The following is an 18640-nucleotide window of genomic DNA, read 5'->3' as shown; positions in this document are numbered from 1 at the left end:
GATACACCCGATCACCAATCTGTAATTCACTGTCAACTTTTCCCGCTTCGTGTCTTCTCTTCCGGTTATCTTCATTGCTTTGGATTTCTGCTTTGGCCCGACCATACGCAAACTGCAACTTCTCAGAGTGTAGTTCGATCCATCGGTCCATGTTTAGATCGGTTGTTGGAGTAGCGTTGCCTCTCCCGAGTGGGAAATCTACAGGTAGGTATGGGTCGCGTCCGTACATAAGGAAATATGGCGAATATCCGGTGGATGCATGCGGCGTCACATTATATGAGAAAACAAGTTCCCTGATGTATTCTGGCCATTTCCGTTTTCTCGCTGGGGGTAGAGATCGAAGTAGATCATGGAGAGTTCTGTTGAACCTTTCACATTGACCGTTGCCTTGAGGGTGGTATGCAGTTGTTCTTGATTTCTTGATGCGGTATATGGTACACAGTTGCTGAATAATTTCTGCCTCGAAACACCTTCCTTGATCGGAATGAATTCTTTTGCACACTCCAAATTTAAAGAATAATTCATTCACTAATATTCGAGCAACAGTTTGGGCTGTCTGGTCACGTGTAGCTATTGTCCACTTAGAAAATACATCTGTTATAACCAACACATTTTCGTATCCTTGTGCTTTTTCTAGTACGGAAAAGTCTATAGCAATGCACTCTAAAGATTCCGATGCTGTAAGATGTCCCATACTCGTATGTACTTTGGGTGGGGGAATTTTTGACACAGCGCATCGTTCACACTTCTTACAGTAGTTCTTAATGTCCATAAACATTTTTGGCCAATAACATCGTTGTCTAATCAAATTAAATGTTCTCTCTATCCCCTGATGTCCATTTTGGTCATGTAGACTTTCGAGAACGATGTCCTTTAGACACTCCGGAAGTAATAACTGAGTCCTAATTTCGGATCGCTGATCTTTCTGTGAATAACACCATCGATGAAGTCCATGTGTTTTAACTGCCGTAATAACACTTGAGTTCTCTTACTCTGTTTCTTTAGAAAACTTTGTTTTGGGACCGTCTTTGATTTCACAAATTCAACACATCTACTTATCACTCTGTCATTCAACTGCATGTCTTTCAAATCACAATTGGAATAAGTAGGGAAAGTCTCTGACATGTCCGTAGCTTCAATGAATATCGTCGAAGACTGTGCAACTTTAATTTCTGGTGGAATCATGGATCCATGAATACATTCACTAATGATGTCCCTAGTATCCACATTTAACCTTGATAATGCATCAGCGTTGGCGTTTTCTTTGCCTGGTCTGTACTTTATTTCGAAATCGAAATCAGCGAGTTGTGCTGCCCATTTTTGTTCATATGCTCCAAGCTTTGCTGTAGATAGGTATTTCAGAGGATTGTTGTCCGTAAGCACTACTAACTTATTTCCCAGTAAATAATCCCTGAATTTCTCTGTAACACTCCACTTGAGGGCTAGTAATTCCAATTTGAGACTGCTCATGTTCTTTGCGGATCTTTCATTTGGTCTAAGAGTTCTACTGGCGTACGCAATCACAACAATACGTCCATTCTGATTCTGGGATAACACAGCACCGAGTCCATGCGCACTGGCGTCAGTTTCCACAATAAACGGAATAGTAAAATCGGCGTATCCCAGTAGTGGTGCAGTTGATAAGACAGTCTTTAACTTCTCAAACGAATTCTGGCATTCACTGTTCCATTTATCACCAAACTTTGTTTTCGGATGTTTCCCGTTGTTCTTGGAAAGTTCCAATAAAGGTTGTGCAATCTGCGAAAAGCTTCGGATAAATCGCCGGTAATATCCCGCAAATCCGAGGATTGATTTAAGTTCTTTGACTGTTTCGGGTACTTTCCAATTTTCGATACACTTGATCTTATCATTGTCGGTGGATATTCCATCTTTACTCACTATATGACCTAGGTATTTAACACATGACTGAAAAAATTTGCACTTGCGCATTTTCAATTTTAATCCATGCTTGCGAAGAATATGAAACACTTTGTCAAGACGGTCTATTTGTTCACGCAATGTTTTGAAATAAACTATGATATCATCCAAGAACACTAATAAGATATTGAACACTTCCTCTCTGAAACAATGCTGCATTAGTCGCTGGAATGTTGCAGGCGCGTTGGTAAGTCCGAACGGCATTCTGTTAAAATCATAAAGTCCGAATGGGGTGGTAAACGCAGTTTTCTCTTTGTCATCGTCGGCAACTGCTATTTGGTTATAGCCCGAGGTAAGGTCCATAGTTGAGAACATAGACGATCCGTGTAAAACATCAAACGTTTCTTCTACTCTTGGTAATGGAAACTTATCTTTGATGATCTTCTCATTCAGTTTGCGGTAATCCACACAAAGACGTAAAGAGTTATCCTTCTTGCGAACTAGTACTATCGGTGAAGCAAACGGACTGGTACTTTCGCGAATGACATCATTCTTCAGTAACTTGCGTATATGCTGTTTGACTTCTTCAAACTGGGACGGAGGAATTCGTCGGTACTGTTGAGCGATAGGCTTGTTGTCCATGAGGCGAATCTGATGTGTAACTGTACTTGTACATCCAATATCGTCATCATCCTTCGAGAAGACTTCTCTGTGCTTTCGGAATAAAGATGTGATCAAGGACTTCTCTTCTTCACTACAGTCAAGTTGGAATATATCTTCAGGTAAATCAAACGGTGTCTCAGGGAGAGTAATTTCGTTGATTGCATGACTTGGTTGAATGAAGATCTCTTCAGTGTTCCCCACGCGATTAAATCCAATATCTGAATTATCACCTTCAACATCACAAAAAGACACTGTACCTATCATACTGCGTGGTTTAAGATAAATATCTTCATCACCAATGTTAGCTGCACGAACCCACATACGACCGTTATAAATGTTGACACAAGTATTCACAGTACGGAAATTCCTATGTAAATGGGCACCATTGGTCAAAGGATTAACAATAACATCCCCCTTAACATGCGGTCCGGTACATGGAATAACAATGGCGGTATTTGCAGGAATGCACACTGGTACAGTTCCGAATACTCTGGCAAAACCACAAACAGACTTCTGTTTTAAATCACTTGACACAAAAACTTCACTTAAATTTCCGTCCCTACAAACATCACCTAAAATGTTCGTGCAGGCACCAAGAATATTCATTCCAATTATTCCGGGAACAGATTCTTTACGTTTATGCGTGGTATCATCACTCGAGTCTTTCACTATTAGGAATCCACGTTGAGGTATGATATTCCCGTTATAATTTACGTCAAGCTCAATGTAACCAATGTAAGGAATAACTAGTCCGTTGGCAGCTTTTAGTTGTAAATGACATGTTGGGTTCACCATCTTTCCAAGCGGCTCGATATACTTTCGATAAAATGTTCGGTTATTGTAGAAACCATGGAACCAGTGTCAACTAGGCATCTGATATTCAAATCCATCACAGAAATGTTAATCACTGGACACTGTCCTATGATACGACACGAAAATGTAGAGTCATGTAAACCCCCATCTATTAACGGACTCCCATTAATAGATGTGACTTGTTTTCCGATGTCCCGGCTGTTGTTTCACTTGGTTTAGAACGACAATTTCTCTGCATATGACCAACTTTACCGCACTCGTAGCACACAGGTGGTGAACGATAAAAATCCCGGTTTTCTTTTGTATGCTGACTGGTTCCGCGATCTCTGATCAAACCGGTTAGAGAGTCGATCTGTTTTTGCTGTGCTTCGATGATTTTCAAAAGTTGTTCCGTTGTAGGCGAGTCGCTCGGCTGGGTGTTTAAATTACGCTGATCGCTGATCGTGTTCGAATGGGTTGAGTTAGCGGAATCCTTGTCTATCATTTCCTCTTCCTCGCTAAATAGTATAATTTCGTCTCGGAACTTGTGGAAGTCTGTAGGTTCATTACGCAATAGCTTCTTTGCTTCTTTTCTTAACAATGAATCCCGTAGACCATTCGCAAACTTCTCGCACAGCGTAATGTGTTTATTTGGAAATACACTTCTGTCTTTTCTGATAACGTTTCGATATAAATCCAGCAATGCGTATGAATAGTGTCGAATAGTTTCCGATTCTAGCTGATTTCGTTCAAAGAATTTCTGCTGAAGTGACGTCACAGATTCCGGATTGCCGAATGCCACACGAAGACAGTCCAATATGGCGTGCGGATCCTGTCGTATATCTGGTCGAAATTTGACTTCTTCTTTTGCTTGACCCTCTAAATGTGAATAAATCAAGTCAACTTTTTGAGTATCTGAATATTTTCTTGCTGAAAACGCAATTTCTATGTCATCAATCCAGTCATCAACAGATATGTCAGATTTTGATTTTGGGCGGCCACAAAATGTTTTTATTTTTCTTGTTTCTGGGATAAAGGTTTGCTTTTCAATGACTTGTTTCGATTGCGATCTATATTTTGCTTCTAGTAATTCCATTTCCAATTCATGGACACGGTGTTGTAAATCAGCTTTCTTCATGGTGATAATTTTACAATGGTACATGTATCGACAGTACTCATGAAAGCGATTCACAAAGCGGAAAGTATTAGGGCTTTAACACAGACAGGGAATCGTTCGGCGTGATATCTACTCACTGACACAATAGCAAGTCGAACAAGTTCTTTCCGATATAAAATTCACTTCAATTAGAAACTTAGCTGCATATTTGGAAAATAAATTCCTACGGTGGTAAATGCTTGGATATGTTTTCTCGCAGCGCCATGATGTAACCGAGCAGAAAGGAGGCAGATGGTGATTTCAGTCGATTTATTAAGTAGATAAATAAAGCATTGACCTATAAACAAAGAAATAATACATTAGACATAAAATAGAGTTTTACATGTACATTTAATATGTTTAGTTTCTGAAATCTTTGACAATAAGCTACCGTTACTCCAGTATTCATTTATAATATAAAAACATGTTTTGTAACAATTTAACATTTGAACTTACAAACAAGTTTTAGAAATTACTATGACAAGTTTAACTGCAAAAATACGCTAAAGTATAAACTTTGCAATTAAAATAAAATGCCCAAATCACTAACATGGTAGTGAAGAAATATATAAGTTAATATAATATTAACATACCACAAGATGCAGCAGATACACGCTGGATTGACTGACGATGTTGAAAATGAAATACTGCCTAATTTTACTTAGTTTGAACGGTTACTTATATCAAATAGAGAATTAAATTTATTGGATAATGAAAATAAGAAAGACCAATGAAATTAGAGAACCAATGAAAAACGAAAGACTTTACTCAGCCAACTCAATCCAGTTGCGCAGTGTAACTGGCGGTTATTTAAAATTTAAGACTGTGTTTAACAAATACGGATAATAAAATAGATAAAACGAATAAATACATATAGAAATATGTTTGATACTATCACAATTAGAAAAATTCAAGTTTGGTGATAAATTCATTGATATGATTAAACTACTATACAATAAACCTATCTTTAAAATAAAAGATAATGGATGGATTTCAAAATCTTGTGAAATGAAATGAGGAATAAGACAAGGTTGTCGTGTGTCTGCTTTATTGTTTATTTTCGTAGTGGAAATTCTAGCAATTCAAATAAGGAAAAACCATGAGATACATGGACTTAAGGTATCCGATCCATATTAGGACCAAATTTTTCCAACCTCGAATACCCATCATATATTTAATACTTTGATATTTATTTAAAGCATTTAAGAGTAGAAAAAGATTCACCGAGAGAAATTTTCAAAAATATTATTAACTAAGCAGTAATTAATTAATTAAGATTGCATTGAGGTCTATGGAGACGAGCACATTTTTTAAGATAAAAAAGGAATTACTAGGAATATCAAAAAATGCTTTGGTGGAAAGATGTATTTTATCATAAGGATCACAAAAACGATTGAAAATAAATTTTATACCGTGTATATTTTTTTAGAATTAATTTTTATAAAATAAAAACAAAGGGGGGCAACTCTTCAAATAAAGGAAAAGGTCATTAATTGGGACACATTCCACTCCTACATATTGATACTTAAATAGGAAAATTATGTCCAAATATATTGAGTATTAGGCCCATACATATCTGTTATGCACCCAGATTCATTGAATCCGAGGCTATTATGGATCTGATACCTTAAATTCAATGAAAATATTGATAGGGAATACAAAATAGTACAACATGCGGATGATTGCACAAATATGGTAAAAGAACCAAATTCTTTAAAAAATGTACTAGAGACTATACAACAATTCAGTAAAGTAGCTGGTCCAAATTTAAATATTGAAAAGAACTGAGTGTATATTAACAGGCAAATTTATTAAAACATATGAATCCGAAACTGTTATTGAAGGCGTCAAAATAAATCGTAAGAGTATTAAATCCCTTGGAATCTATCTTGGTCATGACAAAGATGTATGTTATAACAAAAACTGGACGAGTAAACTAGAAAAATTATGTAGAATCTTAAGTGTGTGGAAAAAACGAAATTTAACTATCTTCGGAAAATGTACGATCATTAATACACTAGCAATTTCAAAATTGGTATATAATGCATTTATTCTTCAAAACCCAAAGCCAGAATATTTTTAAATGTTTCAAAGATGATATTTAACTTTATTTGGAAAAAAAGAGATAGAATTAAAAGAAATACACTGATTGGGAAAATTGAAAAAGGAGGGATCAATATTGTGGATATCGAAAGTAAATTTTTAGCGGCTAAAGCGTCATGGATTAAAAGAATAATAAATATATGTAGTATAACATATGATAGCTTGAATGACATGTTACACGAAATGAAAATATCCGTATTTGAAATTATCAAATTGACAGATACCAAAATTTGTAAAATACTACGTTTGCCTGTTTTTTACTGTGAAGTCTTCTCTATTTTTTATTTATGTAAAAAAGAGAAGAAATATTGTAATTTAAAAAGAGATGAAATTCTGCCAGAATGTATATGGTGTAATTCATTGTTTAAATATAAAGGACAAACTATTTGTTTTGTAAATTGGATAAAAGATGGTATTCTTTATGTTAAAGACATTTTTGATGAGAATGGAGAGATCTATGATATTTCTTATTTTATGAATTTATTGAGAAAGAGAAATAACGTTCTCTGTGAATATGTAATGCTTAAGCAAGCAATGAAGGAATGTATTAAATTATTTAACTTTTCAAATGCAAAACATGTAGAAAATACTTGTAATTATTATTTTTTGTTTAAAAACAATGTACAGTTGTCAATTCATTCTTTGAAAAGCAATTTTTGTTATTATATACTAGTAAATTCAAAATTTCTGTACCCATTGTATGAATCTATGTGGGAAAAGCTTTTTGATCTTGAAACAACAGATTTCAACTGGGAAAATATTTACTTTTCTAAAATTAAACAAATGCATGAAAATAATATTGCAGAATTTAACTATAAGTTACTGCATTGTATTGTAAACAATAATTTGGCAGTAAGCAAGTGGAATGAAAATGTATCTCCACTATGTGATGTATGTAAATTAGTCGAAGATGCACAACATTTGTTATTTGATTGTGAAATGGTAAGCAAAATATGGAAACGAGTAGGGACTTTTTTTCGTCTCACAATAACATTGAAAACTATAGTCCTAGGTTTTTATAAAGATAATAATATTCATACAGTTATGTTGAACAATCGCATATCTTTTGTATGTTTTACAATCTACAAATATAAAATGAAATGTAGATTTGATAATGAAATTATGTCAGAAAGAAACCTTATACAAAAATTAAAATATAATCTTTGTTTACAAAATGATATTTTGAAATATGCAAAGAAATTTAGATCTAATAATAATATGTTTACTAACTTAGGAAATTATTTGTGAATGAATATATTGAATGTACATGTTTCTTTATTATGATATTTGTTTTCATAAAAGAGAGAAAAAAAGAGTGTTGTATAGTTAAATTTCCCTAATGTATTTATACATACCTATATAAGGCTTATTCAAATGTGTTTAAACCTAAGGATTTGAAAGGTGCCCGACGGCAACGATAGTTATTTTGAAGTAAAGAAAAAAGAAATTATTTAAGTTAAGTTTTAGTTTAATATCGCTTTTTTCATTTGCTTTCACTGTAATCCTCAGGTTCATAGTATAGCCATGATTTTTATAAAAGTAGAGTAGATTCTATAATTTTAATTTATCTGACGAAAAGCTTATTAGTAGTAAGTCATATAGAAGTGACGGCTTTACCGTCGATTTTTGCGAATTTGGTTTGTCAAATCAAAAATAATGCATAATGCAATCCTATGAACTACATTTTCGAGAAAAAAAAGAACTCCCTATTTTTCATAGATCTGGATTAATTTGTGATTACCAAAATACAATATTTACATTCTACTGTGTTTTTCCATTAAATTCCGTGATGTTTAAATGCCTCTAAATGCAACACCTATTCACTGCATATGAATTTACAAGTAATTTACATTAGTAGTTCTCAAACAGTGATTTCTATGTTATCGGTTAAAAAATGCATTTCATGAATGTTGTTAAAACACCATGTTTTAAATTATTCAACAAAAAAGTTGACTTTATTGTTAAAAGCAATATTTCAAGAATTATTTATTATGGATTATATTTTCATGCTCGTCGATCTCATCTCAACAGTCTATGTGAAAACCAGTTTAAACCGGTTTTACAAAACAGCTGTTCTTGCTGATACTTATTCACTCCCTCCGTGATCTGCACTTTATATCGATTTATTTAAGTAAACAATTGATTTCTTCAGTAAGAGAATGTAAATATAAGCATTAAATGATTTGTTTTTGACGTCGTCGTGTCAATAACTGCCGTCAGATGAGCAGACAAATTATCATAACGCGCTAACACGCGTTATTCAATTTGTCTGCTCACCTGACGGCAGTTATTGACACGGCGACGTCAAAAATAAATCATTCAATGCTATAATAAACCAGAAGAATATATAAAAAAAAAAAAACAAAACGAAAAATACCCAGCGATATGTTTTATATTATATATTATTTTATATTGTGTCGTCTAAGGTTTGTGGCAATGCACTTTGAAAAAATTACACACTTTGAAATTTTTGTTACAGAATGCGTAATATTCAAAGTGCGTTGTACAAGTCAATCATAGAACAAACAAGATTACAATGAACAGATATATGGCTAGTCTAGCTACTCTGCCTTGATCCTTGAAAAAGTGTTCATCAACGATTTTGATTAAAAAAACACCATGGTACTTATGACGTCATAATTGATTTGATGATTCTTTTCCCGTATTTTACGGCTTGAAAGGAATTATGTAGAAAATTTAACAGTATTTCGACATTCTATGTTAAATCATGGAGAAAGTAATCCCGGTACCTATACTCTATTTGACATTTATTTAAAGAGGAGGTCAAGAGTTTGTTTAATGCCGTTTTTGGAGAGGCTGTAGGCAATCTAGATATATTTCATTAGTCTATAATGGACAAAACTCCGAGATTTGTTACTTTTATCCTTCATATTTCATAGAAATTGATTGTTTATAACATGATTTTTCATTATGTTTACCAAAAATGTAAGCCCCGGTACACCCTATGAAACAAAGATATTGTTATGAAGCATCATTAAAAGAATTTATATCTTGAATTTCATAAAACCTGTAGGCACCTTTCATTTACTAGATCTTGACCTTAAGATAAAGACAAAATAAACTTTTTGGTCCGTAAAAATAATATTGAACGGGTAAAAACTCAGAACACAAAATTAAGTGAAAATGATGATTGATTTTTATTTACACTTTTTGATCTAATTCAACTGCACAAGAACATTTAGATAGGTATTCCAACGCTCAAGTGTCTCAATTTTAAGGAGGCTGGTGGGTGGTCAACAAATTAATCGTCAGATATAGTTACCTAAATTTTAAGATATAATTGGTTTAGCTATAAACTGTAATTAAGGAAAAATCCATATATTTTACCTTTTAAATTTGGGTATTTCCTAATATTTTTATATAGAACTCTCAATTCAAAGGAGATCAAATCAGTCTAAAAATGGCCACGACCATCGAGCCCTCTTAAATGCCTGTAAAATTTTTCTTGATATTGGGTTGATATTTCAAAACTTTAAATGGTATTACATGTAAGACACTATGTGTAAACATTTTTATTTTTAAGAGGACTTCACTTTTCTGGTTATGTCAAATTTCAACAATCAGAAGAATGATTTATTCGACAACAATTCAAATCTTAAACAGTATAACAATTTTAACAAGTTCTCAATACAGTTACATATCATCTGCATAAAAATGAGCCAACGAGGAGAAAAAACGACAAAAACTATTCTAGAGACAATAGAGAAATGCATTGTAAGGATTCATCAAATTACCATCAAACGTATAAATAGGTTTTAAGTTCAACCCCTTTTTGCAGTAATGATATACTTAAATGACTAATTAAAATATTAAACATTTTTGTATACATTTACATGTTCACAAAAAAAAAGAGAAACACATGTACATGTGCATACAGCAAAGAGAGAAACACAGACGACGTGACAATTGATAACAAAAATATATTCTGTAAAGATGGATCGAAATTACTCTCTCATTTCCTTGAATACCGTTCTGATTTTATTTATTTATATTTTTTGTTTTTTTTCTTTCTGGAAAAAAAACTACTTATCAATTAATAATATCAGTGCTACGAATGCAAATCCAATTCAATTTTCATTATTTCCAGCACGATTTGTGTTTTTTAAAGAATTGCCATTTTTTGTCAAACAATTATACATATAAATGACTTCAAAAACAACTAAAAATAAATATATCATAATGTATATAATACAAGTTATCATTATGTCTTCGGCATCAGGCAACATTACATCCAAGGCTCTCCAATAATCTCGATGCAAAACTTCTGGGGGTTTTTCCGCCCTCGATACCATGTGCGTTTTATACATGTTTATATGATATCAAAATATTCACAAGGATTTTTCACTGTGATTTTCAAAATTGGGTATTTGGGTTTTGGATATTTCCTGATCGCTAACATTCTAGCTACGGCTTCTTAGGTCTTTTGGACAGAGCTCGGAATACACACTCTGAAGTGCAAACATCATAGGGTGTGTTGAAATTTTTTTTATAAAATGACGTCGCTTACCATTAAGTTGAGTAATTGTTAAACAGCATTGAAGGATTTCCTCGTCTTGTATTTCAGGTTATATCATTGAATGAGCTGATATATTGAAGATAACATATCTTCCAATATGGATATCAATGTTTATGAAAAGGGTGTTGTTGTAACTGTCCTCCTAATACTCACGCAGCTGTTAATCTTCTTGTCGGAATGATCCAAGATATTGCGATTTCCGCTCTATATCAATGAAGTTTAGTTTGAATTTTGAATCGATTACTAGTAATCGCTGATCATTAAAAACCCTACCCAGTCATACACTGCTGTTATAATTTTTATCAATACAATAATAAAACAATTATCGATGGACAATCTTCACATTGCCAGATTGACCAAGCAGAGAGGATGCGGTGAATATAGTATTATGAAAGTAGCTAAATATTCAATTTGATGAAAACTGTGATTCCTATTCTACATTTAATGGTTCACTCGGCTACAAACACTAGCCGTTTAGGCTTTTTCCTTCCGATGTTGGGATTATCCACTCTCAGCATCTCAGCAGCTTGTTTTGCCATCTCCATTCCAGACACTGGACCCCCGCCTTTCGTTTGAGATATTACTCGAATTGTTGGGTTTGGATTATAACTCGGTCTTGCGGGACCTTTCATATTACCTGGGTTTCCAGCCGCCTCAAACACGGCGTCCAGGGAGTTTCGCCGCTCATGCCCCTCATAAGGAGGCGGTGGACTCATTATCCGATCGTCCTGCTGGTTCTTGTTCTGAGGTTTCTTAGCTGGCTGTGCTGGTCTTGGTGGTGGTTTCTTGGGTGGGTTGTTGTCTCTTTTATCTGGATTTGTGTCAGATGGCTTATCATCAATCTTCGGTTTCTGTGGTGTTGGTTTGACCTCATTTATTTTGCGTGGCGGCTTTGGATCATCTTTCCCATCAGACCTTCGTTTATCAGATCTTGCGCTCATAGTGTCTTCTCTAGATGGTCTGTTTCTTGGGTTTGTCGGAGAATACCGGTGTTCATCGGGATCGCGGTCGTCAGAGCGCCGTCCTTTTCTTTCATCAGGTGACCGTGTACGTCTAGTAGACCGGGCGCTCATTGTGTCCTCTCTTGATGGTCTGTCCCTGGGATCCGTTGGTGAGTATCCTCGGTCTTTGGTTCTACGATCCTCAGGACGGCGACTTTTTCGATCACCCGACCTCCGTTTAGGCGATGACCTACGATTATCAGAACGTGCACTCATAGTATCTTCTCTAGATGGGGAGTAGTCGCGATGGTGTCCGTTCCGGTCGTCAGAACGCCTTCTCTCTCTGCCATGTTTGCCTCTATCTGGCGTCCTGCTGTTTCGTGGGGAATCTCTTCGACTATTTCCGCTACGCCCCTGCCTTGGATTGTAGTCGTCATCAGAATCATCAAAATCGTCGTGTTTGGATTGTTTCCCAGAACGCGAAGAGTTTGAATTTCTGCGGTTATTGGACTGTTTTCGTTGGTTGCGTGGTGGTGGATGATAATCATCCATATCATCGTATGAGTCTTCTCTTGACAGACGGCGGTCCCTTCGGTTGTTTCGCTTAGAATCCTGATAATCCATTGGCATTGGTATCGGTATTATGGTTGGTTGATACATAGCGTTTGGATGCTGCATCATCTGCATCTGGAATGCATTGGGGTTATAAGGCATTGGTTGTTGCATACCTTGCATTTGTGCCTGTTGTAACTGTGGATTGAAATTTTGCATATTCTGTATGTTATTTGCTTGTTGGTTTGTTTGGAAATCTGAATATGCAGGCGGCAGTTTCACTATCGCGGGGCTCGGCTGTTTGTCTTCTTTTTCTGGAATCGCCCAGGGTAAAGGAGTTTCGTTGCCCATACCAACATTAACATCTGATACACTTGCTTTAGATGCGGGTCGAATCTGATTTGCGGCTGCTTTCTTGCCTGGGTTTTCGGGAGAACCCCCTATTAGAGACATTTTGTCATTGGTTTGGTTTGCCATGGCCCTGTTTTTGTCATCATCGTTGTCTTCATCCTTTCCCTTCCCTTTTTTCTTTGAACATAGCTGTTGTCGACATTTATAGCAGCAGTAAATGGCACTACATCCGCCATAAACCAAAACGATGCAGGGCAACACGAGGTACATCGCAAAGTTGTTTTTATCCTCGTAGAATTCTTCTACTTGTTCGAAAAAGCTCTTATCTTCAGCCACGGCAGCGACGGGCGCTGGGGTAGTAGTGTTCAAGAGTTTTCGCCCGATTCGAACATCACCGTTGTCTATCGGAAAAATTGAGAAAGCTGTAACGAATCATAATATACATTAATATGCGTAATATTGGGAAAATTCCATGTTGAGTAAGACAAATTGAAAACTTTTTCAAAACAAAGACTAACCTTCAACATGGGCACTTTTAAGCGTGAAAATCAGTGCAAAGCAAACTATCATCGGCAAACCTTTTATCGCCATTTTTGTTGTTTGACAGAATAACTGATAAGAAATCAAAACCTCTATCACATTCTGGTACTTATTTATCTTCGGTTCAGATTGTTGATTCTTTGGAAGTCATTTTTTTTTACCTGTAAAGAAATAACATCGATTTTGAGAGCCAGCTTCTCTTTTGAGACGTATTTTTTCTTTATCATCCATTCAAATCGAATATTTGTAACCAAAGTAACATATAAGGAATTATCAAATCGATATGTCTTCTGAATATATGAGACATTGAATTTGATGGAAGTAATGATTCTATAAAATAGTTAGAAATATTGAACCCGTATTGTGAAATACAAAACTCGTAGAAAAGATGGCATTACTATGTTCAATGAAATTGCATGCACATTTAGATCCGCCGATTATTTCCACCAATCACTAAAGAAAAACTAAGATTCAGTAAATAGCATATAAACACAATACACATGTATGTAGTGGTTTATAAACCAAATCGTCAATAACGATGCAATGTTCTCGCGTGTGAACAAAATAACAAAAAAAGCTTTATGTAATTATAAAAAAGGCAGAGATTATAATACTGAAAAAAAAAAATCAAACTTGTAGACATGTATGGTACTTCAAGTACCTTTTAACATTTTCATTGCTTAGAGAAATAGAAAAACTATACGTACAGTGGTAAAAATGAAACTCGCTAAAATTTTCTCGTTTTCACAATTATTCTATGATTTCTTTTGATTAGTCCCTTTCAACCTTTGTGAGGATCTTACTAATCGGGTTACATGTATTGCTTTTTTATGCATACATGAAAAAATGTTTTGAAACCTTGAACAATTTAAGTGTTTCGCTCTCTCATTGGTGGACCGAGAATGAAAAAATTATTATTATGATTAAAAAAACCGAAAAATGTTTCGTGAGACCACCATCTGCAACGTAAACGAGACAGGTCGTTGGTTTATAACAATGGCTGCATTCTTACAATGCAAGTGAATGGAATTGCGAGGTATGTACATGTACCATCTTCACAACGTCAAGGCTTTGTGATTCAGGAACTCCGTAATTACAAAGCCTTGACGTTGTGAAGATGGGGGTGTACTTTTAGGAAACATTGCACAGAATTCAAATTCTTTACAAAATATTCATTCATGTGAAGAGATTTCATGTAAAAAAAAAATGCCATTGTCAATTAACTCCACCTAAAGTATTGTTGTCTTTGCTAAGGATTATTGTAATGCTCCTTTTAAGATGTGTGGATTGATTCAAACAATTGTGTGTTTTTACCATGAGTTATCGACCAATAAAATGAGTTTTCTTGGGTACTTATATAATGTAATAATATTTTCGGCAAAATTGATCGTCGACACAAAAATTAAAACTGCTGCATTGTTTAAATGAAATACAAACAACTTTTAAAATGGAATGTTGATCTGTGACGTGAGGGTTGCCCCGTCAAAATTGATTTAATTGTGCAGTCGTGAACATTTTGTCACGCATTCAAATTTTTCTATTGAATTTCAATGTTTTCCGAAACAAAAACAAGCTTATTTATTATTTGAACAAGTAGTTTCTAATTTTTAACAATGGTGAACTGGTATACAATGTTACATAGATGTGTGTTAAAAATATGTATCGATGATGATAATATTTTATATGATATTAATCATAATATCTCGAGATATCTTAATACATATAAATGCACATGTACATTGTACAGTGTAACAGTATATAAGGTACTGAGTTAAAAAATCAATTGCAGACTGGATACAATGTGATGGGTAAAATAATTCCGCGTAATCGACGTTCTGTACAGATACAGTAGGCTTCTATACACACGTGCCATTTAACACCTTTTTTGGAGGCTGGGCGATCAAAAAATTACCTATCAGACCCACATGTGAGGAAAAGACTGACCCCCCCCCCCCCCCATCCCTTATTCCAAGTATAGACTTCGAGTCTTTTCTGCTTTTTTAAAAATTAATTATCATTTTATGATATGTATAACTTAATTGCGAAAAATTATCTCAAACAAACAATTCAGAATAATCATACTTATCTATTTGAGGGCTGTCCAAAAAATTCTTGAATAATCACGTTTCGGTCATTTTAAATGGGTTTTATACCAAAATGGTCGTCATAAAATTCCAAATCATATCAGAGTGGATTTGAATGTTTTCCATAAAATCAAACTTAAATTGGAATGATCGCGGTCGCGGAAAGTACGCATGGCCCAGTGTGAAAATCATCCAAACTTCCTAATTGAATTTAACTTGAATACTTACAGTTTTACAAAAACATGCCGAAAAACCATAATGTTCAATTGTAACATAGTTAGTTGTGTACGTCATTTGAAGCCGTTTTCAAACGAGTAAAGGATTTTTGGAAGATATCACGGCACTGTAAAAACACCAGAAAAAGCGACGTCGCTTAACCCCAATGAACAGCCTGTCATCAATAATTCTATGTCGATTTGGTTAAAACACCGATAGTTCTAAACGAAACAGTTGATGGAGGAAACAGGAAAACACTAAAATCAAGGACTACGACGTTATAAATATGTACTATACGAGATAGATATATGATTTTTTTTAAATGTTAATTTCTGTAGGTAAATTTTCGCAACAAAGAATAAATTAAACCAGTAATGTTCAAAAAGGGTAATTTTAATATCATAAAAAGGAGTAAAGATCCGGGGGAGGGGACTAAACTTGGGGGTGGAAAGAGGGGGGGGGGGGGGGGGGCTCTGTCCTCAAGCGCCTGGGATCAGATCTACCTTAAAATTTTAAATATGAAATTATAAGCCAATAAGTATTATCTGGGAACGAAAAGAATACAAATATTTTTGCTTAAAATTTAAAATACCTCTCAGTAACTTTTAACAGAGCTCTTTGTCTCGAGGAGATATATTTTTAAGGCACTCCAAAGACTAAAAATATCGAAAAATATGGGTATGTACACTCATATATTCAATCAATTTGAAAGTCAAGCTTTTGTTTACATGTTGAATGTTAAGTAAAAATTCCAGTTTTCTTTTAACTATAATGAATGTGATAAACGTTAGGAACTGTTTATTTATGCTTAGAATTGATAAAAAGGTTGAAAAATCAGGTTGAAAAAGATTTTTTACTGTTATATTGAACCGATGTAAACAAAAACATGACACGAGCCTTGTTTACATGACAAAGAATTGTGAGTCCTGTATCTTGCTTATAACTCTACGACTGACTCTCAAATTTCATTTGATCATTAAGCTTCCTAAAGCATTGTAAACAATAAAAACAGAAAAATAGAATTTGACCAAAACCGTGACCATGTCCCTTTAAGTACCGTATTATATTTTTTTCAATAGCATAAATGAAACTAATAGCTACGCTTTCGTAATATATACTGACTAAACAAACTTAATGATAAAAGTTCGAACGTGGTTTTACAATATACAGGGTTCATTGAAATATTAAGTAACCTAAAAGATGATCCAATATTTACCTACGTTTGATACCATACCTACCATCGTATAAAATCAAATACATGTACACATATCGGGGCTACCGGGGCGATTTGACTTATATAGACAATGATGCAAGAATAAAAAATCAATGAGGATGGTAGGAAATATTCACATTCACCACTACCCTGGCAAAAACTTTTTAAAATGAAGAACGTTAACCAAATGAGATTTTTCAAATTATATTTTATTAAAAAAAATAAATAACAGTGAAATAATAAATTACACTTTTGAAAGCAATTCGGCTCAAGAAATCGTAAAATTATCCGCAATGTACCTTTGTTTAAAGTATAATAATTTGTGTCTGTCAAATCAGCAATTTTATTAATGTAATTGTAAAATTGTCATGAAAGTCTTTCACTAAAAAACAAATATTAATTGTTAATGAGCCCATGACTAAATTAGTTATGGACTCATTGACGATCAAATATATGACATTTTTAGCCAAAAACTTTGATTTAGTAAAGAAAAACTCCAAGAAGTTTAGCTTTAAAATTTCAATGTTTTTCTATATTTTTATTTAGAACTCTTTATCTCAAGGAGATAAATATAATAGTCTACAAATGATTACAACTATCGAGCCCCCTTAAAAAATAATTTTCAATACAATTATATGAATCCTTTCTTCTTACGTGAAAAAAATACAACAATTTTTTTAAGTGTCATATATATTTTTACTTAATCCATTAATCATTTTTTCCGTATTTTTTTTTTTTTTGGACAGTTGAATATGAATTTATTCTTTTCTAGTTATTATTTCAATAAAAAATACTTTAATATTTTTTTTTGCTTTGTACAATACAGATATTAATAGATCGAAGATAGTTGTTTAATTATACTGATGAATTAAATCATGATAAATAGACATGTATAAGAATACTACTGAAAAAGTAGCGAACTACCCATAAAGCATTGTCGTTAGGAAATTAAGAAATTATATGTACTACATTCGGATAACTTACTCACCTACTTTGTTGTCGTTGACTACATCTTGGAATTTTTATCAGCTTTCCCTCTTCAAACATCAATACACATGTCAAATTAAAAACGTTACATTTTTTCGCTGCTTTTTTTTTCCTCCGAGAATTTCCCTCTGTCGGCCAATCAATAATCTTCTACGAATGACGCTTTTATCCGTGTATGTTAATATATTTCTGATCAAAAATGAAACCCAGGAATGCTGAATGTTTGCATAACATTGAAAAATTGATCGTTCCGAATGGGTTGAAAAGTTGAAAATGGCCAAGTAAATAATAACGACCGTGGAAATAAAAGAAAGGCTTGTGTATCGACCATGCCATTATAATTGTCAATACGATCTAGATCGGCAAATTCTAGTTTTTAATTTAAGGAATTAAACAATATTAAAGTAGAACAGAGGGTTTCTAAATTTTGAATTTGATTCTTAAACAATGAGATATTGATTTTTCATTTAATCTGTTTGGTCACAAATCAATAGTTAATCTAATTTATAAATACATGTAAGACGGCGTTTGATGAAATCAAGAATATTTATTTCACCTTCAAAGAAGAAGGTAGGTTTTAAGCTTTGGGGAAACACTGTCCATATTTATATATCGTCTATTGTTCAT

At 34.0% G+C, this 18640-nt stretch overlaps 1 protein-coding gene across 4 annotated transcripts; it reads right to left on the bottom strand.

Annotated features, from left to right (window-relative positions):
- Positions 1–11481: 11481 nt before the first annotated feature.
- Positions 11482–18412, bottom strand: LOC128180366 (sporozoite surface protein 2-like). 4 transcript variants are annotated; one of them, XM_052848422.1, is made up of 3 exons: positions 18013–18412; positions 13492–13671; positions 11482–13395 (listed from the first exon to the last, which is right to left on the bottom strand). In XM_052848422.1, exons 2-3 carry the CDS (start codon positions 13562–13564, stop codon positions 11579–11581), a joined length of 1890 nt encoding a protein of 629 aa, XP_052704382.1. In that variant the 5' UTR covers positions 13565–13671; positions 18013–18412; the 3' UTR covers positions 11482–11578. The 4 variants fall into 4 exon arrangements, with proteins under 4 accessions (XP_052704382.1, XP_052704381.1, XP_052704384.1 ...); XM_052848421.1 differs by having other exon boundaries at positions 13492–13674; positions 18015–18412; XM_052848424.1 differs by having other exon boundaries at positions 13492–13585; positions 18015–18412.
- Positions 18413–18640: the final 228 nt, after the last annotated feature.

This window comes from Crassostrea angulata, chromosome 4 (assembly GCF_025612915.1).
Source record: "Crassostrea angulata isolate pt1a10 chromosome 4, ASM2561291v2, whole genome shotgun sequence".
NCBI lineage: Eukaryota > Metazoa > Mollusca > Bivalvia > Ostreida > Ostreidae > Magallana > Magallana angulata.
Note: the sequence above shows the minus strand (reverse complement) of the source record. Positions and strands in the feature narration are given on the sequence as shown.